General features: G+C 44.8%; 2 protein-coding genes across 4 annotated transcripts; one reads left to right on the top strand and one right to left on the bottom strand.

Moving 5' to 3' along the window:
- Positions 1-278: 278 nt before the first annotated feature.
- Positions 279-17,879, bottom strand: LOC127345081 (putative wall-associated receptor kinase-like 16). Of its 3 annotated transcripts, XM_071828566.1 has the most exons (8): positions 17,714-17,879; positions 16,041-17,067; positions 15,227-15,447; positions 14,992-15,124; positions 13,752-13,943; positions 13,434-13,569; positions 13,264-13,353; positions 279-615 (listed from the first exon to the last, which is right to left on the bottom strand). In XM_071828566.1, the coding sequence occupies exons 2-6, from the start codon at positions 17,011-17,013 to the stop codon at positions 13,505-13,507; spliced, it is 1,584 nt and encodes a 527-aa protein (XP_071684667.1). In that variant the 5' UTR covers positions 17,014-17,067; positions 17,714-17,879; the 3' UTR covers positions 279-615; positions 13,264-13,353; positions 13,434-13,504. The 3 variants fall into 3 exon arrangements, with proteins under 3 accessions (XP_071684667.1, XP_071684665.1, XP_071684666.1); XM_071828564.1 differs by having other exon boundaries at positions 13,434-13,943; XM_071828565.1 differs by having other exon boundaries at positions 13,434-13,943; positions 14,992-15,118.
- A 1,450-nt stretch (positions 17,880-19,329) lies between these two features.
- LOC127338787 (uncharacterized) lies at positions 19,330-21,107 on the top strand. Its single transcript, XM_051364771.1, has 2 exons — positions 19,330-20,561; positions 20,795-21,107. The coding sequence occupies exon 1, from the start codon at positions 19,371-19,373 to the stop codon at positions 20,007-20,009; it is 639 nt and encodes a 212-aa protein (XP_051220731.1). The 5' UTR covers positions 19,330-19,370; the 3' UTR covers positions 20,010-20,561; positions 20,795-21,107.
- The last annotated feature ends 2,484 nt before the right edge of the window (positions 21,108-23,591 follow it).

The following is a 23,591-nucleotide window of genomic DNA, read 5'->3' as shown; positions in this document are numbered from 1 at the left end:
GAGAGAGAATGTGTGTTCTGACTTTGTATCTGAGGGAGAGTGGCAACAGAAATATTTTGGACATATGTACTTGGTACTCACATGCACCTAACCGGCCTATATGCAGCCAAAATCTTGAGGGGAAAGAGGGAAAGTAGATGGGAGCCTGCTAATCCACTTGCATGCGTCGGACAGGAGCACCGATCTCCAGCTGAAACCGACGATGCAGATACGCGTGCGAGGAGCGCACGTGCTTCGTTACAGTTTTTCCATTTGAGAACAGTTACTCCATATTTGGTTGTATGGTGAAAGGTAGATCTGGTCTACTCTTCTGAGGAGTAATTATGAGATTAGGCTGTTTGAGACCATGTTAAATATACAGTCCAAGTAGACGCGATAAGCTTACATGATGTTTCAATTGTAGATTTCGTGTCCCGGCCACAAAACCACATCCCGTGCTATTTCACTGATAGAGAAGGCGACGTCTCACACTCCAGATGCTCCAGCAGCGCTGGAAAGATTGCTTGAGGTGCTTGCGAGAGGCCTCACCAGCGGCGTCAGAGCCTCGACGACGACGCTCATGTCTGGCCGGATCTTCGGGTTGTACTGAACACAGAGCCGCGCGACTGCGGCCATCTGCTTTGCAGGAGTGCGGCAATATACAAACTGTTATTCCTTTGATAATAGTACCGTGAGATTGGAATTGTATACATTAGTACACAGTATAACATGCTACCATTTAAAGGCTTGTTTGGTACTAGAGTTTTAGCGGGAATTAGCGGGAATAATCTACTCCAAACTTCAAATCCCTACTTATCCCCAATACATGTTTGGGAGAGGTCTGAGCTGGATGATGAGGGTCTACCAGTGGCGGACGCAGAAAAAGATTGAAGGGTGGGCACACTCCAAATTTTTTTGCACTAGGCCTTATGAAAAAAAATTGCCAAATAAATATTCCCTTCGTTTCAGAAACTTGACAAATAAAAAAATTGTAAGGAGGAAGTTGCAATAGTATTGATAAAATTCCACCGCGTCTTTTTAGAATTCAATCAACTCATCTTTTTTTAATCTTGTGACAAATACTTTCTAGATGACAATCTACCAAATAAATTGAAAAGTATTGATGGATTTTTTTTGGCAATAAGAAGTCATGGAATTGGTTTTGCTAAGGAAGCATAACACATTGATTTAATAGAGACCAAACAAATAGCATGTGTTTTTTTAGATAAACTTTGACCGCATGTGTTTATCTGGAAAAAAAAAAATCATTAGTTTTAGACACCGACACCAAAGTCAAGAGGTGGTATTTTAACACAAAAATCATCAACAATCCATTCTAGACACAAACTTTATTTTGCTTTTCCTCATTCTGTTGAGAGTCGAGATGAGAAGCGAACGCTCACCCCGCCGGCCGCCTCCTCCACGTGTATGACTGGAAATGATGAAGAACCTAAGAGAAAATCAGAACGAGAGGCCACGATCTTTGCGAAGGTTCGAGCACTTTCTCCGCGCTTTACATGTGATGGTGGTTTTTCACTCAGTTATAATTTAGGTTTTAGTGTATACGGATTTTTTATAACTTCTGTAGTTTGATTACATGCTAATTTGCTTTACCTTTTTTTAATAAAAGCAAGCTACCTATCTATAGTTAGTTTGTGCCGATTGATTCGCATCATGGATGCATGGATGCATAGATGGGCGCTAGCGACAATGCTACAACTGCAGCATGCGCGCGCACGGAAAGTCGAGGTGGTCTGCTGCAGTGCTGCGTGCTTCACGTGTACGTACGTATGCGAAGCGTGCTACGCATCGTCACCTCGCTGGCCCAACTCGTTCGTCGCTCCCAGGAATGTAGTCACTGGCTTAGATTAGTGGCAGTCAAATTTTTCTGCAGAATTTGGGGTGGGCCACGGCCCACCCGGCCCACCCTGTGCGTACGCCCATGGGGTCTACCATCACCGTTGTCTTTTTCGGCACCTGCTAAAATACATGATTGTTGTGTTAAGCCTCAAGAGTTCCTCACCGTTGCGGTAACGCCTCCTAAGCCAGGGAGCGTGCAGGCATATAATTTTAACATGGGTCTCACTCCATTGTCGCCGATTAGATCACCAAGAGGGAACGGTGATGGATATGTTCTTCAGTCTGGGGCCTCTTCGCCATGCAAGATAGATGTACCAGAGGTCCAGAATATGTTTTTGGGAGGGGAGAGCGCACGCCAGGAGGCTGCTGTCTCTCCATCCCGTCTGGCTTCGCCGCAGATGTCGTGTACCCCACAGGCGGGTGCATGTCACAGCGTTTCGCCAATCAGGCCGTGTAACCCACAGGCGGGTGCACGTCGCAGCGCTTCGCCACAGCTGCCGTGTACCCCACAGGCGGGAGCACGTCGCAGCGCTTCGCCGTTGCCGTGTACCACACAGGCTGGTGCACGTCGCAGCGTTTCACCGCAGCTGCCGTGTACTCCACAGGAGGGTGCACGTCGCAGCGTTTCGCCGCAGCTGCCGTGTACTCCACAGGCGGGTACACGTCGCAGCTCTTCGCCGCTGTTGCCTTGTACCACACAGGTGGGTGCAGGTCGCAGCGTTTCACCGCAACTGCCGGGTACCTCAGGTGGGGGTGCTCGTCGCAGTCTCTCTCCAAGTTCGCTTCCGGGGACAGGGGTTTTCCTGGGTGGAAGGCTCTCGCAAGCGGAAGTGGTATCCTTTGGCGGTGTTCCCATTGGAGGCATACGATCAAGTGAGCGTATAAGGGCTCAACCCAATGCTGATTCGACTCAGCTTGAGAGAGCACAGCAGCAGCGCGATCACGCATTGGATTCAGGTACAAATTTATGTGCTAAATTTTCTATTGCATCTATACCTGATGATGTGGTTAAGACTAGGGCGTCTATATTAGGGGTTTCGCTAGGTGTTTCTCCATCTCAGGTTTTGACTTCTATTAAGAAACTAAAAGATGTTGACTTGCAAAGAACGCTAGTAATGTTACATAGAAATGAAGAAAAGGTTAAGGCTGACGTTTCTTCAGTGAATAATTTAGTTCTGGATAGAGCTTTTCACCTTTCTGAAGATCTTAGGGATGAGGAACAACAAGGCTCGGCAGATCATAAGGATCATGCACTCCCCTTATCCAAGCCTAAGCGTGTGTATAAGAAAAAGAAAGTTGAGGTGTCTGTAGCAGTACGTACTAGTGCTAGGTTGAGATCTAAAAATTAATTAATGAAGGGTAGTTTTTGGAATAGTGACGGTTTTAGAGATCCGGCAAAACATTCTGTTGTTCGGGATACTATAAGGGAGCATAAGCTCGATTTTTTCGCTGTTATAGAAACAGGGAGAGATAGTTTTGCTGTGCCTTTTTTGCAGCATTTATCTGGTGGTCTAGACTTTGTTTGGTACTGTCTCCCACCTTTGGGTCGTTCTGGGGGTATTCTAGTGGGGTTTAATTCTCAGTCTATTAAGGTTAATTCGTTTGAAGCCGGGGAAAGATGTGTTAAGTTTCATCTTTCTTCAAGGGCGGACAATTTTGAGTGGGATCTAGTTGTGGTTTATGGTGCAGCTCAAGATGCTCAAAAAGGGGAATTCGTGGCTGAGTTAGTGCGGTTTTGTGATGATGATGTTCGGCCTAAATTAGTGGGGGGCGATTTTAATATCATTCGTAGACAGGAAGAGAAGAACAATATCAATTTTGATGCCCGCTGGCCTTTTATTTTTAATGCCATTATTGAGAGTCTTGATTTAAGAGAGTTAGTCCTCTCGGGTAGGCAATTCACATGGGCCAGTAGGAGGGATATTCCTACATACGAAAAGCTTGACAGAGTGCTTGCTAGTGTGTCTTGGGAACATAAATTCCCTCTTGTCAGTGTGAGAGCCCTAACAAGATCTGGGTCGGACCACACACCGCTTTTATTGGATTCAGGTGAACAAGCTCACCATGGAAATAAGGCGGGTTTTTCTTTTGAACTATCTTGGCTAAAGCGAGATGGCTTCTATGATATGGTGGCCCATCAGTGGAATGCCATTCATTGCGGAAAGACCCCTATGGAAGTGTGGCAGAATAAGGTCCGTCACCTCCGTAATTTTCTTAGAGGTTGGGCTAGAAATGAAAGCAGCGTTTACAAAAAAGAAAAGGAACGGTTGCTCAAGATCATTGATGACCTTGATCTGAAAGCTGAAAACATTCCTCTTAATAGTTCAGAGAGGGAAACTTTAAAAGAGGCAAATGAAAAGATAGCTAGGTTGCGCCGTGACGAAGAGTCTAAATGGGCACAAAGGGCTAAAGTGAAGCATATCCAAGAAGGGGGTAATAACACCAAGTATTTCCATTTAGTTGCTAATGGAAAACATCGGCGTAAACAGATCTTTCAACTTGAACAAGACGAGGGAACGATCATTGGTCATGATAACATCAAACATTATATTTCTGAATTTTATAAAAGATTGTTTGGGCCTCCGGATGACAATCACTTCTCTCTAGATGAGTCGCAAGTGAATGATATCCCCCAGATTTCCGCTGAGGAAAATAACATCCAGGTTGCCGACTTTGAGGAGAAGGAGGTGTTTGAGGCGGTGATGCAAATGAAAAAGAATAAGGCCCCGGGACCAGATGGCTTTCCCGCGGAGTTCTATCAAACTTTCTGGGAAGTCATTAAAAAAAAACCTTATGGCTTTGTTTGTGAGTTTTCAGCGGGGTGAGTTACCGCTGTTTCATCTCAATTATGGTACTATTATCCTTCTTCCGAAGAAAGAAAATGCAATCCAAATTCAACAATATAGACCGATTTGCTTATTGAATGTGAGCTTCAAAATTTTCACCAAGGTTGGCACGAATAGGGTCACCAAGGTGGCACATATTGTGATCCGACCAACGCAAACGGCATTTTTGCCGGGTAGAAATATTCTGGAAGGAGTGTTAGTTCTTCAAGAGACTATCCATGAACTTCATAGGAAGAAAATGGATGGGGTTCTTTTAAAACTAGATTTTGAAAAGGCTTATGATAAAGTAAGGTGGCCTTTTTTACAACAAGTGTTGCGCATGAAAGGGTTCCATCCTAAATGGTGCCAATGGATAAATAATTTCGTTACTAAAGGGACTGTGGGTATTAAAGTTAATGATGACATAGGTCATTATTTTCAGACTAAAAAAGGTTTGCGCCAGGGGGATCCCCTGTCTCCTATGTTGTTCAATATTATTGCCGATATGTTAGCGATTTTAATTGAGAGGGCCAAGGAGGACGGCCAAGTGGAAGGTTTGATACCACATTTAGTTGATGGGGGTATTTCCATTCTGCAATACGCTGACGACACGATTATTTTTCTGCAGCATGATTTGCAAAAAGCCCTCAATATGAAGTTAATTCTTTGCATTTTTGAGGAGTTATCAGGACTGAAAATTAACTTCCATAAAAGCGAAGTGTTCTGCTTTGGGGCGGCTAAAGAGGTTGAACATGAGTATACCACTCTCTTTGGTTGCGGGGCAGGTTCATTGCCCTTTAGATATTTAGGTATTCCTATTCACCATCGCAGGCTTACGAATAGTGAATGGAAGGCAATTGAGGATCGGTTTGAGAAAAAGCTCGCTAGTTGGTCTGGGAAGCTTCTCTCTTATGGTGATCGTCTAGTACTAATTAACGCAGTGTTAACTAGTTTACCAATGTTCATGTAATCCTTCTTTGAAATACCTAAAGGGGTGAGAAAAAGACTGGACTTTTTTAGATCAAGATTTTTCTGGCAGAGTGATGGCCACAAAAAGAAGTATAGACTTACTAAGTGGAATATTATTTGCCGACCCAAGGACCAGGGAGGTTTGGGTATAGAAGTGCTTGACTTAAAAAACAAATGCCTATTAAGTAAATGGCTTTATAAATTGTTAACTGAACGTGGTGTTTGGCATGAACTAGTTACTAATAAGTATCTTCACTCCAAGTCATTATCCCAAGTAAAGGCTAGGGTAAATGATTCTCCCTTTTGGAAAGGTCTCATTAAAAATAAGGAGGATTTTTTTAGTAGAGGCTCTTTCAAAGTGGGAAGTGGTGAACAGACCCGCTTTTGGGAAGACACGTGGTTAGGAGACACGCCTCTTTCCCAGCAGTATCCCTCCCTTTATAACATAGTCCACACTAAACAAGTTTCAGTGGCTACTGTTATGGGTCAATTGCCTTTGAACATAGGTTTTAGGCAAGCGATTACGGGCAATAGGGAGGTTAGTTGGACTCACCTTTGCAGCAGGCTTATTAATATTCACTTAACCACACAGCCCGACACTTTGGTTTGGAAGTTAACTAAATCGGGCATTTTTTCAGTCAAATCCATGTATCTAGACTATATGGATGACCATACTAAATTCCTTCGTAAATATATTTGGAAGATTAAGGTACCACTTAAAATTAGAATTTTTATGTGGTTCCTTCTTAAAAGAGTGTTGCTTACTAAGGATAATCTAGCGAGAAGGAATTGGCAAGGAAGTAAAAAATGTTGTTTTTGTGATAAAGATGAGTCAATACAACATCTTTTCTTATCCTGCCCATTAGCTAAAATTGTGTGGCAAATAGTTTATATGGCCTTTAATATTACTCCGCCTACTAATATCACAAATATGTTTGGGAATTGGTTATCCGGGGTAGCAAAGGTGAATAAAGCGCATATAAGAGTTGGTGTGTGCGCTTTATTATGGGCGATCTGGAACACGAGAAATGATTATATTTTTAACAAGGCAAAATCTACTTCTTTTATGCAGGTTGTTCCAATGGCTACTCATTGGATCCGTATGTGGTCCTACCTACAACCAATGGAGAAACGCAAGGATATGAATATTGGGTGCAGCCGCCTAGAGAGGGTTGCACGGGATTTATACAGCCAGTTCAGTTGGCGTTTTGATCATAGATTAACATGTTAGTGCAGATCTGCTTCATGTTGTCTTTTGTTTTTAGATGGTTGATTCATGTATCGACCCTGAGCGACCCATGATGTAATCTTTTGTAAGACAATACTTTAAATAATTAAATAAATGCCGTATGCATCTATCGATGCAGAGGCTGGGGCGCTGTCCTCCATTTCGAAAAAAACATGTTTGGTGCTAGAGTATGAGCGAGTTTAACCCTCACTTATCCCCACTTTTTCCCAAATTTTAGTGTAATTTTTTCAATCCCCAATACTCTACCCCTACCTAGTGGATGCGATTTTTTTTAAATAATATGAATTAATTATTTAATTCCAGGACTATCACGCGTTTTGAAATATTTACAAAAGTGTGACTCGGTCGGACTATAGTAGTCCGATCGGACAGGGGCAGACCGATAGGGTGTCGGCTGGATGGCTGACCCAAATGGCAAACTCGTTGGTGGATAGCTGACCAACTGGTCGATAGCTGACCAACTGGACAGCTAGAGACCAATTGGCCTCCTACAGTCCGACCGGCCTAGGTTCATCCGATTATTTGCATGCATGTTTGCAGCACACGCTTAGGTTTGTTTGCAGCACACACTTAGGGTTAGCAGGGATATAAAGGCACTTATGGCGCCATTTTTACGCGCTAGAACATACTGATACATAGTTCATACATAATGTATGATACATAGGTGATGCATACATAAATGTCTGATACATAGATACATAAATGTCTGAGACTACGGACGACGTCTAGGGTTTCGTGGAGGCGGCGTAACATGGGATGTCCAACCGAACCTGTCCGGGGCCCTGGTGATGCGAGCAGGGATCCAGGACCCGTACTGCGTCTCCTGTGTGGGCTCTGGTGGAGGAGTGTGCATACCGACATAGTTCTATTGTGCGATGTAATACTCCATGTGCTCAGGATCCTGATCACTAGCTCCCCATGAAGGATTGGACGCAGTGTGCTGCGTGTATCCTGTGCCACGAAACATAAGTGATGTCAGGGTCAGCTGACTGCAGACTTATAGGATGAAGTCGCTCGGTACACACGTCAAGTGTCTATTGCGCGTCTTCTACAACGCGACCAACATGTGTCCTGGTTGAGGCGTCTCGAGGACAAGCAACGCGGGATCTACTCGGCTATCACGTGCAACCGTAGTTCCGATGTCATTCACCGCCACCTCCTTCCACCGCGGACCTCGACACAACAGCAGCGACAGCCACGTCTCACACCGACGGAGACACCCAGACCACCACCTCCTGACCGGGCAGGAGGTTCGTCGTGGCAGCAGCAGCACACTCCTTCCGTTGATGACTTTCAGTACCAGCACCACGGATAACGGCCACGTCTCACACCGACTGTGACACCCAGACCACCACCTCCTGACCAGGCAGGAGGTTCGCCGTGACAGCAGCAGCAACACACTCCTTCCGTCGATGACTTTCAGTACCAGCAGCGCGGTATGTTCGGTGACTATCAGCAGCAAGCTGCTTTCGACGAGTGGCAGCAGCAGCAGGCCCCTTTCATGGGAGGACCAGGATACACCCAGGGTATGTACTATTCTAGCTATTGTGTTCCATATAGAATATACTCCACTTAGTTTGACATCACTTATGTTTCGTGGCACAGGATACACGCAACACAGTGCGTCCAATCCTTCATGGGGAGCTAGTGATCAGGATCCTGAGCACATGGAGTATTACAGCAAGCAGCAGAACTATGTTGGTATGCACACTCCTCCACCAGAGCCCACACAGGAGACACAGTACGACCCCGAGTCCGGGTCCTGGATCCCTGCTCCTATCACCAGGGCCCCGGACAGGTTCGGTTGGACACCCCATGTTACGCCGCCTCCACGAAACCCCAGACGATGTCCATAGTCTCAGACATTTATGTATCTATGTATCAGACATTTATGTATGCATCACCTATGTATCAGACATTATGTATGAACTATGTATCAGTATGTTCTAGCGTTTAAAAATGGCGCCATAAGTGCCTTCAGCTATACCCCTGCTAACCCTAAGCGTCATGCAAACGAAGCAAAATTCGCGCAAAATACATCAATGCAAATAATCCGATATTAGCAGGGCCAGTTGGTTTGTAGCAGGCCAATTGGTCTCTAGCTGACCAACGAGTCTGACAATTTGTGTGGACAACGCAGCCGACACCCAGTCGGTTTGCTCCTGTCCGATCGGTTTGCTCCTGTCCGATCGGCCTGCTGCAGGCCGACTAAGTCACATTTTTGGAAAATTTTGAAAACGCGTGATAGTCTTGGAATTAAATAATTAATTCGTATTATTTAAAAAAAATCGCCGGGATTTTGTGGGGATTGGGTGACAGCAGAGATTCACCCAATACTCTAGAGCATTATCCCCACTAATCACCACTAAAATATTAGTACCAAACAAAGCCTAAGCAGAGCTAGAAACAAAATCTCGGGAATACGTCTCTCTTTCATTGCAACGAACAATGGCCAACCAATCCGGCCATCAGGAGCACGAAGAAGTGGTGGTTGTTTGTCACCAGACTAGTGGTTTTTTGTTAAAAAGTTGAAAGATGGTGGTTTTTTAAAACCTAACCACAGTTATGGTGGGTTTTTGTAATTAACTCGATTTTCCATCACGAGGGATCAAACTCACTTGTAGTCGTAAGAAAACTACTACAGCTGTCCACATATCTGCTAGGATTTAAAATAATAATAATAATAATAATAATAATAATAATAATAATGGCTCATCATGAGGGGTATGATTTAAGCAAAATTTAGGGTAGGAGCGATTACCGTTATTTGGTCGCTAAGGCTTTGTAGAAATGACAAAGTTTTAAATAATAATTTTTTTTTCTTATGCAGGTTATCTACCGGTGCATAGCTAGACTCCATTCATGGTCGTCTTTATAGCGTGTGAATTTGTTTACGAAGGTGTGTACACGGCTGGAGGACACGCCGAAGCAATTTTCCCAACATAGATGGCAGTGTAATCTAAATATTGGGCCCCCATCACTAGTGGCGTTGTAGTTATCTTTGTTGCATCTTGTAATGTTTTTTGCCCTACTTTTCAGTCAATCACACTTTGGGATTTATGTGGCTCTGTGCATGTGTGTATCGTTCGGATGTAATACTTAACCTTTTAAGTAATAAAGCGTTCATTATTGAAGAAAAGTGGTCTGACTGGGGGGCAGAAATACATATGGTATTGCCTCAGGGCCATTCAGGGGAATCCTTGTTAGGATTTAAAAAAACGCTACTCTCTCTATCAAAAGGTAGAAGCGGGAGACTTTAGTGTTAGACTCCATATTAGATTAAAGAAGGATGGTTTTGATTGGATTCTTGTGAGACATTTTATGGAACTGCACAAAGATGCACATAAGTCAGATTTTCTTGTGAGCTAGTTTGGATTGATGAATATGATACTCTACCTATGTTCATAGGTGGAAATTTCAACATAACTCAGCGACAATAGAAAAAATAACACAAACTTTAATGCCAGATGCCTCTTTATTTTGAATGCAATAACTGAAAGGCTTAACTCGAGAGAAATAGTTATCCAAGGACATCAATTCAGTTGGGCTAGTCGAAGAGAGATTCCTAGCAATGAGTAGATCGTGTTTCATCTACTGTTGAGTGGTAACAAAAAAAATTCGCTTGTAGGAGTGTGTACCATGACCTGTACGGGGTGGGATCACACGCCATTACTAATTGATTCTGGTGGTCCTGCCTACTTAGGAAACAAATGTCACTTTTGTTTGAACTATCTTGGATGCGCCGAGAACGGTTTTATGAGATGTTAAAAGATAGATGGAACTGGGTTCTTAGGAGAGATACTCCTAGTGAGAGAAGGAAAAAATAAGATTAGGCATCTAAGGTTGTTCCTTCAGGGTTGGCTACAAATTCAAAAGAAGATTATAAAAAGAAAAAGGACAGGCTCCTTTTTCAGATTGATGAACTCGATATAAAAGTGGAATCGGTGCTCTAATTGTAGCCGAAAGGGCACAAAGAGGGAGGTTGATGATTGTCTTGTTAAACTAAGGCGCGATGAAAAGACCAAGTGAGATCAAATTGCTAAAGTTAAGCATGTGCAAGAAGGTGGAAATAATATAAAATATTTCCAATCAATTGCAAATGGAAAGCATAGGAAGAAAAAAGATCTTCTAGCTAGAGTAAGATGTTAGGTCTCTGCAATGAAAATCACGTGCAATGCATCGATATGTGGGAGCTTCATATTTGGCATTTGTGAAGGAAATCTAATTTGTGCCACAGTTGGCGGATGAGGTCGCTCGATGCATCTTGGTTCAACTGTCCATTTTGGGTCTGCTGCATAAACGTTCCGAATTGCCTTCCTATTGTCCCATCCGGTGCAACAAAAGTTGTGGTTGTGGATCGCCGTGCAATATTGTTCGCACCATGTATCCCTAGTGTGATCATTTAAGCATATATATATATATATTTTAAGCTTATGCTTCTTCGATATTTTGGGAGGATTGGGCCATTATACAGTGGTTGTTGTTACTTTGGTTTGGCAAACGTTGGCGCTGCAGGTGGTCTTCTATCGTTATGTGAGATGCAAGTTTTCTCAGCGAAAGAGCAGGGAGCAGAGTAGGCTCTCTTCATCAAAGGCCGGATCAGACTCGGGGAATAGGTCGATGTTGAGGTGCTATGTAAGGGCGCACCACGAGGGATGTGGTACGAAAACAATGTCAGTCTCCCTGAACCGTTCGATTGACTTGTGCAACTTTTCGCTATCAAGGCGCCGTTTACGCTTAGGTCCGTATGAGAGGGAGGTCGCTTTGCCCCTGTCAGGGCAACCTTAACGAAGTCACGCCAAAAGTTTGACAACTGACGGGTGTGATGTGGAGCTTTGACCGGCCCGTGGCCATTTTAGAAATCAAGAACGAATTTAAATATGTCATCTCCTTCATCGTCCGTACGAGCTTATCCATTGCGGTTCACGTGGAAGGCAGAGTGGTCAATTATAAAGATTGTGTCATGTGTAGTTGCTCTGTGATTGGCTTCCCAGTCCCCACCCACATAACAAGCGAGGTGATATGCTTGAAAGTGTTTCCAATTCAGGGCTCACTGGATCTTGGTTTAGCCAGAACTAATTGGGGATATATATCGGAACCCACAAGCTCTACATTTTTCTATTTTCATGTGGAGAGGTCGATTGCATTAGTTCAGGTCTGACGTGAGCCTTGGCGGGAGCTCGTGTGGTTAGAGGGGTTGATGTAGGTTCAATCTATTGACACGAGCCCCCTGCCTGGCGTGCAACCTGTCGAAGGATACTGTTTTGACATTCAACAACTGTACTTGTGAAGAATCGGATATGCATGTATTTATTACGTATCGGGGCTAAGGTCAGAAGGGAGTTGATAACGGACATGGTGTTTTGGCTCATAGGTGCAAATGCACCTATTATGAATAATGCATTTAAATTTCTTTTGAAATGTCAAAAAATTCTGGAAGAAAATTCCATCTTGATATGCTATGTTTACACACAAAAATTTGTGAGAAAAGGACAAGTTTATGGGTTGTGCAAAAAAGACAAACAACATCTCGTAAAAGGTTATTTTGTAGGACCGAAAATTGTCTTTTTTACACAAGTCACAAAAAATGTCATTTTGTCGCGAAATGTTGTGTGCGTACATATAATGTCCGGACGTATACCTAGATTTTGTTTTCACATTTTTTTGACATTTCGAAATATGTTTTGAAACAATGGGTACATCTACATCTATGAGCCAAAAGTGATATCCGGTTGATAACCATTTATATACCTATGTTCAAGCCTCTTGATATGATGAGAAATCTACTACCTCCTTCAGATTATATTGACTTGGATCGCTCTAGGGTTTACAGCTATGTGGTGTATGGCGCAATGAATTGGTGTATTGCATAAATGAATGGCATGTCCCTTATATCGATATGTCGTTTTCCCCATTTGTAGGGGTAGGTCTTGAGAGTCCTCGCCCAGTTCATGAAGATCTTCTTGTCGTGTAGTCCAAGGCTAGCTAGAGATATTTTCTTCCACGTTTTAAATTCGGTAGATCCTGGTTTAAACGTACTCCGGGTGTTGCACGGTTGGTCAGGTCGGTGGAGTGTAAAAGTCAGCCCTCGAGATCTTAAGCATCATGCGACGGATGGGGTATATAGCACTGTAGGCATAGGTGTTGGTCCCATATATCGTTGGTGGTTATTTCTAGCATCTTCTACTATGTGTGTTTAGTTCAGTTGTAGCCTTGTTTAGCTTGATTAGCTTGCGTGCTAGAGTAACTGTAGTCCCATGATAGATATCTGCTCGGGCATTCACATATATATATATGATTCTTGCTAGGTACGGTAGATCAAGCCTATTTCAAGGTACACGGTAGAGCATGAAGAATACGACTCAAATTTCAAGAACATACCTTGGCGACAGCCATGGGAGGGTAATCTCCTCCAAGCCTCCCATCGACCCATAGATGTACTTTGGATTCGCTAATAAGTTTTGGTCTAGCCTGCATGTCGATGTGATTAGAGTTTTGCTGTTGCATCCTCTGAAGAAGTTACATCGACATCCTTGCATGTGCATACATACCCATATCACGAGTGTTTGCTGGCCCCCGGTTAATGATGTACGATCAAATGCCTTCCGACCTGTTAAAAGTTCTAGCAGTACGACACCGAAGCTGTAGACATCGCTTTTTGTGTTGAAGTACCCCACCATTGTACACCTAGCGGAAACAAGATCCAGATAAGTAGGAGAATACATATGATTTGCCAAGCTCTCGTGGAAGAATTTGCCAGCATTAACGTTTGGTTGCATAATCAGGCGCATCGTAACCGGATTCTGGAGGAGGACCCATACGATCCAAAAGGATATTATCTACGTATTCAGGGGGCTGTCTGTGAATACCAACACCGCCAATCTTTGCGAGGTCATTGTCAAAGAGAAGTATGTTGCTGGACTTGATGCAAGTGTGGACAATGCACGGCCGTGCCTTCTCGTGGAGGAACTCAAGCCCAATTGCAGCACTTAGGGCAATCTTCGCTCGTTGCGCCCATGATAGAACCGGTCCTGGTTTGGCTCCAATAACATTCTTTTTACCTGTGATCATAAAACACAAGCATATCATACCTTTTTATCCTACAAATTGCAGTTGATCAATTTTTAAGATATGGCAAAACCGTGGACACATTAAGACAAGGTTTAACCAAGGATATGTAAATCACATCAACACCTCGCGACACAGTTCGCCGAAGGTACCGTCTAGTGCCTATAGTTTCTTTATTGCTCAGAACGCACACGCCCTCGAAAGTTACGAACTGAAAGTGTTTGTATGCACATGCGCATCATGACCCAAGTTGTTAAGCCAAAGGTACTACTCCCTCCGATTCAAAAAATAAAGCATTCTCGTTTTACGTGCTTTTCTGTTTAATCAAAAATTACTTTAAATATATAAAGATCGTTTCTATAAAATTAGCATCATTAGAAAGTGTTTTTCAATACGAATCCAACGATAATAATTACATATAATATAATCAAGTTTTTGTTGCTCATTTTTTACGGTCAAACTTTGTCTTGGAATACATGTGTGCCTTATTCCTTGAGACGGAGGTAGTACTAGATTACTACTACTGGCTTGGACTTCCAAAAAAACTTGTTAGTAGCTTTTTTAAATTAAAAACCTAACTTTTAAATCATAAAATCTGAAGAAAATAAAGTGCCAAAGTACATATAGATTATGTTAGTTTGTATGGCAAATTTTCATTGAAATATCATTTCAGGTGTGATCTACACAAAAACTAAAAAAATTGTTGAAAGCAAAATCTAGGTTTTTTGACTTCTTAGAACCACAATTGTTGAAAGCAAAGGGTCGACTATTTGGCATGGGCCGATGTGACACCGGTGAGCTATCTCGTCGACGACCCTAATATTGTTGGTGTGTCTGCCCTCGAGGCTCTCATGTTCTATGACTGTTGGCGAGGGTGTTTGTGACGGGTGTTTGCCCTCGAGGTGATTCTCTTCTTGTTAGTTAATGAGACGTGACACATATTGCCTCGGTTTCGAATAAAACTCTTTCAAAGCATCAACGGGTCAAAAACGCCCACCTGACGTAACAACTCACTGCAAAGAACGAGCTAAAAAAACTCACCGTGGAGAATATCGTGCAAAGACCCCCTGGATGTGTACTCGTAAACAAGAACACGGTTGCCTCGTTCATCACGGTATCTGAGAAGCTGAGTAACGTTCGTATGTTTGAATCTTGAGACCTCCGGAACCTGCAGCTGAAGGGCTGCTAGTTAGAAGGCAAAGCCTTGTTGTACCGATAAATTTTATAAATTAAGAAACTTAATTGGAATGGTGAAAAAGGAATGGTACGCGGAGACCTCCAAAATAATTTCTTCATCAGGATCAAGCATCTTGATTGCGGATGTATGTCCATCTTTCAGCACTCCGAAGAACACTTTACTCGATGAGCCCTCTCCTATTAGAGCACGATTGCTAAAGTTATTGGTTATTTCCTTCAGTTCATCCATGGAAATGGTCGACACCACAAGTGGTAGAATTTTGTCTGCCTTTACACTTCTCGTAAGTTCGGAGTTGGTACCTGCATTAGCGGAAAACGAAATAAAAATCAAATACGAGAAGCTGCCAAGAAAATTTAGATTACTAGTTGTGCTATGTAGCACAATGAATATTTATCGATGAGTTCCTGTAGTGACAAATCTGAATGAAATTGTGCTCTATGTGGTTGACCCTGTGGGGGTGAACCACCACTCCACCAGTAAGATACATTGTAGCACAAGAGCAATGAGAATACAAAACATGTTTATGGCATGCAAGATTATTTTAGTATTTATTTCTTAATATTCTGAAATAATAATTGTGCAATTTGATTCAAGCGTGTGCAATTTTTACTTTTATTAGCGATATTTTAAAGAAGAGTGAAGAATGAGCAATTTTATGTTCCGCCTAGGGTAGCAATTTTTATGCTGGTTGGTTGGGCTGCACGAGAGTGAGCCAGGTTCTGTGGGATAGATGGTTGGAGCAGAGAATAACTTATGGTGCGCTCAGGAACAAAACTGAGGAACTATTATAATTTTGTGACAACTAGTGAGATAGACTTAACATTAACTGAAGAAGAGATGAATCATATAACTTCCATGCCAATCGAAAAGGACAACACAAATGCTTTATTACCTGTAGAATTTTTGCCCTTGCGCTGATGGAAAGCTTTTCTAACTGTTCTAAGTCTGTCAGCTACTTCAACCATTTCTGGGCGCATTTTTTCCTCCAGTTTCAAGCATTCAGCTGCTAGTTTTGCGATATCGTCAAGCAATTTCATGTTCTTTCTATCATTTGCGATTTCCACATCAAACATTTGTCTCACCTTTTTCCCTTTCCTCAGGGCTTCGGTGAAACTTTGAGCTAGGATAATATTCCCATCCACAGCTTTCTTTCGCGTGATAATTTCCAGTAAAACAACTCCAAAACTGTATACATCACTCTTTGGAGTTAGGATCCCACTCTGACAGAATAAAGGGTCAACGTAACCTATGCAGCCAATGACAGATCTGGTATATTGATTCTCTTCAGCAGCAAGCAATCTTGCTATCCCAAAATCCGATATCTTTGGCCGAAGATTCTCGTCCAGAAGTATATTAGCAGGTTTGATGTCACCATGAAGGACAGGACTATACATTGAATGCATGCATGATAATACTTCAGCGGACTCAATAGCGATGTCCAAACGTTTGTCCAAAGGGAATGCAGCAGGACCATTTGCATTATTGCAGTGAAGAATGCTCTCGAGGTTTCCATTGCATACAAACTCCATAACAATCATAAGCGCATTTTCCTCCGTGCAGCAACCTAACAGTCTGACAACATTCTTGTGATTTATCTGGGAATGCACTATCACTTCCTTGGCGAACTCTTCTTTCTTGGTTCCATTTTTGTATCTCTTCACTGCGACTGGACGATGGTAATCTAGTTTTCCTTTGTAAACCTTGCCAAAACCCCCTTCTCCCAGGACGGTGCAATACCCATCGGTGATGTCTTCTATCTCTTTTTGAGTGAAAGATCTTAGATCAGAGTTGTTATCCACTCTTTCGAGCACCACATTTCCATTAGCATGCAGGAAATCCCTTACTTTGTTCCCTTGGTAATCCATATACAAACTATAAATCAAGATCAAATTCGTATAACAAGGAGAGGTGTGCCTTGCCTGCGTCAGAATGTAACTAATATCAGCATGGTTACTAGAAAGTATAAACCAACAGTTATGTTTTGTGAGGGGGGGGGGGTGTTATCTCTCCAACTAAAGACAACTTTGATTGCAGAGTATTTTATTTTGGAAAATAGAAGGTGAATTGGTGTTCATACAGAAAATGTTGACATCAAAGACGACCTATGCTTTTGGATGCATGTCCTTACAATTAGGATATCGTAGACCTTGATGCAAAAACACAAGACGTTAGAATTATCAGAAAATATAGCAATTCTTATGGCAGCGAGACAAATTTCGCCACTTGCTGAGATGGGGCCAACGCGACACGAACTAGGAGGCAGGGAATCATGATTGTTTCAAGTTTCAACCCGCAAAATGTGAGGGAGCTGCCCCTGTCCTGAAGTGCCTCCTAGGGGAAGCTAGGCATTTGGGTGTCTTTTACTTCTCATCCCCAAACATATCCTTGAATGATACAGAAGCAAAATTCCTCGGAGCATGCTTATTATTCTAGTCTAAGGCAAGACCAATTCTAAATATCCCCGAAAAAATCCGGGCAGCACCATGGTGAAAAATAGTGATGGAGAACAAAGAAACACAATCCCATAACTTAATAGGTCATGATGATGAGTCAAGCAATGTGTACCTGTTCCTCGGTAGTAGGAGTGATTCTTGACGCCTGCGGTGGAGCTAACTTGCTGATCTGAGAGGTTCTTCAGCAGCAACCCTCACTCATTTGTTCAACTTCAGGAGTAGATTCAGAAGCATCTCAAAGTCAATGGGAAGTACACAGTGGGGTGTTGGGTGTCTGGTGTTTGGGTGGGGAGGGGGGGGCCGCCTCACGCCCTCACCTACCCAACATGCATGAATAGTTTAATTTTACCAACTATCTCGATCCCTACAACGCCTCTTCTGAGGAGCAAGGAGCATTGTAGTAGTAGAAAGCGTCCGGTTTTTCTGGCGGAAAAAAAGCAGGGATTTGGTTACCGCCCGGGAAATCTGGTTCCCGGCCGGGAACCGCATATCCCGACCACCCCCGGGAATTGGTCTAACTGGGAAAGAAATCCCGATTTTTTTGTTTTTTCGCGAAAAATTTAAATTTTAGCGAATATTCTATATAATTTTAGCGAATATTCTCTTTGAATTTAAATTTTCGATTTTGATTTCGTCCGGTAACCGGGCGGGATTTCCCGGTTACCGCGGTAACCGGGAATCCCGAGCACCCCCGGGATTTTTTTCCTGTCGGGAGCCAAATCCTTGAAAAAAAGCACCCCACTTCGAAAGAGGAAGATCGAGCGGGGAGAAAGGGCTTGAATAGTAGTAGCTTTCAACTTGGGGTTTCAGAACTCGATTTTAGAAATTTTACTCAATCTGCAAGATGGAAAGATCGTAAGCGATGATCGGCGACGCACCTGGTGGCAGACCATTGGGCGGTCACATTATTTCATGCTTCTAACCCTTTTGTGTGGCTTCTTTCGCAAGAACGTCACACCTTTCTGTGTGGCATCCTTCGCAAGGGCGGCACACCCTTCTGTGTGGCTCCTTTCGCAGGGGCGCCACACATTCTGTTATACGTGGCGACTCGAGTTTGCCTGCCGATAATGTGTGGCGCCGCTCCTACGGCCGTCACATAGACAGGTGTGGCATCCTTCGCAAGAACGCTACATAAAAGGGTTAGAGACGTGAAATAGTTTGACCGAAAGATCATTTTTGTACGTTTTTTTTCACAAAAGGTTATTTTTGTGTAAATAGCGGACACACGCACGCGGATAGTTTGTTTTTTCTGGAGGAACTTGAGAACCTTGGGCATCGACTCATGAGACTATGAGAGGAGCGAGCATATACAGCGGCCCTATAACTTTTGGACACTAAAAATATCTTTTTAGGTTTGTCAGACCGCACCGCGAACATCGAAATAGACATGTCTTCTTTTTTTTTTTTTTGTGTTGGGCAGATTGAACGAAAGAGGTCACAAACGTTGAATATAGTGCTAATCAATTACTATTAATTAGGAAATCACATGGTTCACGTTGTTAGGGAGACATCCTCCCGCGCGGCTAACCAAAATTAGTTAGAGCTATTTTTTGTGTAACAATCCTTGTAAATCTTGACTTGGACTCCAAGTCCTTGTACATATAAATAAAGGTAGAGGAAGAAGAGGCATGCCATCGAGCAGCCCTTTATTTCATGGTATCAGAGCGGGTCATCCACCCTCCCCCCCCCCCCCCCCCCCCGCCCCCGCCCCCGCCCAAAACCCCTCCCCCCTAAAACCCTAGCCGCCAGCCTCCCTCCCCTCTCCCACCATGACTCCCGACGAGATCGCAGCCAAGGAGCGCGAGCTCGAGGCCCGCGTCAAAGAACTAGATGACCGCGAAGCCTTCCTCAACCTGCAAATCGCCGCCACCACCAACTCCGCCGCCATCTCCTCTCCGGATGGCCAAACCACTTCCCCAAACCCTAACCCTACCGAACCCACCACCACTAGCCTCTCCACCTACGCCACCTCAATCAAGCTCCATGTGCCGAGCACCCTCATCCTCACCGACGGCAACTACATAAACTGGACGGAGCTCTTCCTCATCGCTCTCGGCCGCTACGGTCTCACCGCCCACGTTATCGGCGACGCCACTCCCTCCGACACGTCCCCCACCTCCGCTTGGGGCCGTGATGACTACACCATGCTCTCCTGGATCTACGGCTCCATCGACACCGACCTCCTCGGCATCGTCATGCGTCCCGGCTCTACCGCGCACACCATCTGGGACGCCATCGAGAACCTCTTCCGCGACAACAAGAAGCATCGTGCCATCCAGCTCGAGGCCGACTTCCGCAACACGCCACAGGGCAATCTCTCCATCATCGACTACTGCGCCAACTCAAGAACCTCGCCGACTCCCTCACCGACGTCGGCCAGCCCATCACCGACGAGACGCTGGTTCTGATGCTCCTCCGAGGCCTTAACGATACTTACGCCCATCTACGTTCATTTCTCCCCTTTCAGGTGCCGTTCCCCTCGTTTCTTCAAACGCGCTTCGTCCTCATCCTGGAAGAAACTCAGCGGCGCACCGACGCCCGCAACGCCGCCTCCAAATGCACTCTGGGCCATGGGCTAGAGCGTACTGCCCAACAACGGGGGCGCCCGCGCCCCCCTTCTGGCGATCGCTCATCGCCCAGCGGACATGGACGTGGGCGCGGCCGCGACAACCCCTAGCAGTTCAACCCCTGGACGTGGGCCCCTACTCGTGCTCAGCTTCAGCAGGCCCCGTGGCAGCCACCTCCATCGACACCGTGGCAGGCGCCGTCTCCAGGCCTCCTAGGTCCGCGCCCCAGCATGACACCACAGGCGTACACTGCCCAGGGATCCTACGTCCCCACCGCCAACCAGCAACCGTAGATCGACCCGGCTCTCCTCGCTGCCCTCAACAACCTGCAGCTCCCCGGCGGCGACTGGCACATGGACACTGGTGCATCCTCTCACATGGCATCCGATCCCGGTAATTTCCAATCCCTCCTTCCATCTTACTCACAATTTGTCACCGTCGACAACGGTGCAACTCTTCCTGTCACTCACGTCGGTTCCCAAACTCTTAATACTCTCACTAAACCTCTTTATCTTCGCAACATACTCCTAGTCCCCCGAATCATCAAAAATCTCATATATGTTCGTCAATTCTATATCGATAATCATTACACCATCGAATTTGACCGTTTTGGTTTTTCTGTGAAGGCTCTTCCCAGCGGGATCGTGATTCTCCGATGTAACAGCCCGGGTCCTCTCTACACCGTCAACCCACCCGCCTACGCTGTCGGCTACCTCGCCACCATCTCGTCCGACCTCTGGCATCGCCTCCTTGGACACCCCGGCCACATCTCCACGCCATCACTACCCACCAGCACCACGAATAAAACAGGACCTTCCCTGTGTCATGCATGTCAATTAGGCAAACATGTTAGGTTACCATTTTCTTTGTCGCAATCGTCTACCACTCGGCCATTTGAACTTTTACATTGTGATCTATGGACATCCCCAGTTCTCAGCATGTCTGGCTTTCTTATTATCTAGTCATTATCGATGATTTTTCTCATTACTTTTGGAGCTTTCCTATTCGTAAGAAATCCGATGTCTATGCTACATTCGTTACCTTTCATGCCTTTGTTTCCACTCACTTCAATCACCCTATTCTAACTATCCAATGCGACAATGGAAAAGAATTTGACAACATTAAACTAAATTCATTCTTTCAATCCCATGGAACCCTTTTTCGTTTTTCCTGCCCCTACACTTCTCAACAAAACGGTAAAGACGAACGAGCCATTCGCACCATCAATGATGTTATCCGCACCCTTCTCTTCCAAGCCTCCATGCCTCCCAATCTTTCGTCTGAGGCCCTCCACACCGCCACTCATCTCCTCAATCTTCGTCCCACAGCAGCCCTCCGTAGACAAACCCCACACTTCACCCTTTACGGTACACATCCATCCTATGATCACCTGCACGTGTTCGGCTGTCTCTGCTACGTAAATGTATCCTCCACTAGTCCAAAAATACTCGCCCCACGCGCCACCAAATGTGTTTTTCTTGGCTATCCATCCCGCCACAAAGGCTATCGGTGTCTCGACTTGTCCTCCCGACGCATCCTAAAATCACGCCATGTTACGTGCGATGAACATACGTTTCCTTACGCAGGTGATCATAATTATTTAGTTGCCCTTCGCGATCCCTCCTGGCGCCAAGCCATGCAGGAAGAATATGACGCTCTTCTCCAAAACCAAACCTGGACTCTCGTTCCTCCCCCTCCCGGTGCTAACATCGTAAGCGGCAAATGGATCTTCCGTCACAAATTCCATTCCGATGGATCCCTTGCTCGTCACAAGGCACGCTGGGTCGTTCGTGGTTTCACATAGCAACCTGGCATTGACTTCAACGAGACTTTCAGTCCCGTCGTCAAACCAGCCACCATCCGCGTCGTTCTCTCTCTCGCTGTGTCTCAAAATTGGCCTATTCATTAGCTCGGCATCAAAAACGCCTTTCTTCACGGCAATCTTTCCGAAGAAGTCTATAGCCAGCAACCCTCAAGGTTCATCGATCCCTCTCGTCCCACTCACGTTTGTCGTCTTCTTAAATCACTCTACGGTCTCAAACAGACCCCTCGGGATTGGTTTCAACGTTTTGCTACCTTTGCTCGCTACATTGGTTTCCTTGAATCCAAATCTGGCAACTCTCTCTTCACTCTCCATCGCGGGTCCGGAACAGCTTACCTACTTCTCTATGTCGATTACATCGTTTTAACAACATCCACCACTTCTTTTCGGCATTCCATCATTGCCACTTTCAGCCGCGAATTTGCCATGAAAGATCTCGGTCCTCTTCATCATTTTCTCGGCATCTCGGTCACTCGTCACCCCCATTCTCTTCAACTCTCTCAATGACAATTTATCCTTGACATCCTCAACCGTGCAGGCATGCGTGACTGCCATCCGTCCTCCACACCTGTCGATACCAAAGCAAATCTTCCTGCCTCCACCGGTCGTCCTGTGGCCGATCTCTTTCTCTACCGCAGTCTCGCCGGCGCTCTTCAATTCATGACTCTAACTCGGCCTGAAATCTCCTACGCTATCCAACAAGTTTGTCTTCACATGCACGATCCCCGTGAACCCCACCTCCTCATTGTCAAAAGAATTCTTCGCTACCTCAAAGGGACCCTCGATCACGGTCTTACTCTTCACTCCTCCACTTCTCACTCTCTCATTGCCTACTCGGATGCCGATTGGGCAGGATGTCCAGATACACGCCGGTCTACGTCAGGGTACTATGTGTTCTTGGAGTGACAACTTGGTCTCTTGGTCATCTCGCCGGCAGCCCACCGTGTCACGCTCTAGTGCTGAGGCTGAATACCGTGTTGTTGATACTGTTGTCGCCGAGACTTGTTGGCTTCGTAATCTTCTGCAGGAGCTCCGGCGGCCCCTTGACAGTGCCACGATAGTCTACTGTGATAACGTCGTGAGCGCTGTTTACCTCTCTGCCAACCCCGTACATCATCGGCGTACCAAGCACATCGAACTTGATATATATTTTGTGCGTGAGAAGGTGGCTCTTGGTGCTCTACGTGTGGTCCTTTGGCTGAGATGTAAGGGTACCATTGGTTGGGTCTTTCTCTTCGAGATCAATGATTGACGATACATTGGTCCCGCCATTTTTGAGACTCTTTTGGTATGCCGCAAAGCTAGTATCCACTTGGGACATTTCTTGAGCTCCCTCCAACAATGGACTTGTTTTGATGGGCGTTTTCAAGTAATCAAAAGTAAGGATTAGGAGCACCTACACATATGCAAAATGTAAGATGTACTCACGTAAATCAATGTACATTGCCATATTAATAATCGATGAGGTTTTACGATGTCCACGATGCCGAGGATGCTCACTCGGCGTTTAAGGACACTAGATGACCCGGTGCGCCCCGGCGCACAGGCGAAAGCGACACAAAATTTAAGAGATATATGGAATACTACATAATATTTTATTT

Source organism: Lolium perenne, chromosome 3, assembly GCF_019359855.2.
Source record: "Lolium perenne isolate Kyuss_39 chromosome 3, Kyuss_2.0, whole genome shotgun sequence".
In the NCBI taxonomy this organism is placed as follows: Eukaryota; Viridiplantae; Streptophyta; class Magnoliopsida; order Poales; family Poaceae; genus Lolium; species Lolium perenne.
The sequence above is the reverse complement of the archived record's forward strand: the minus strand, read 5'-3'. Positions and strand labels throughout refer to the sequence as shown.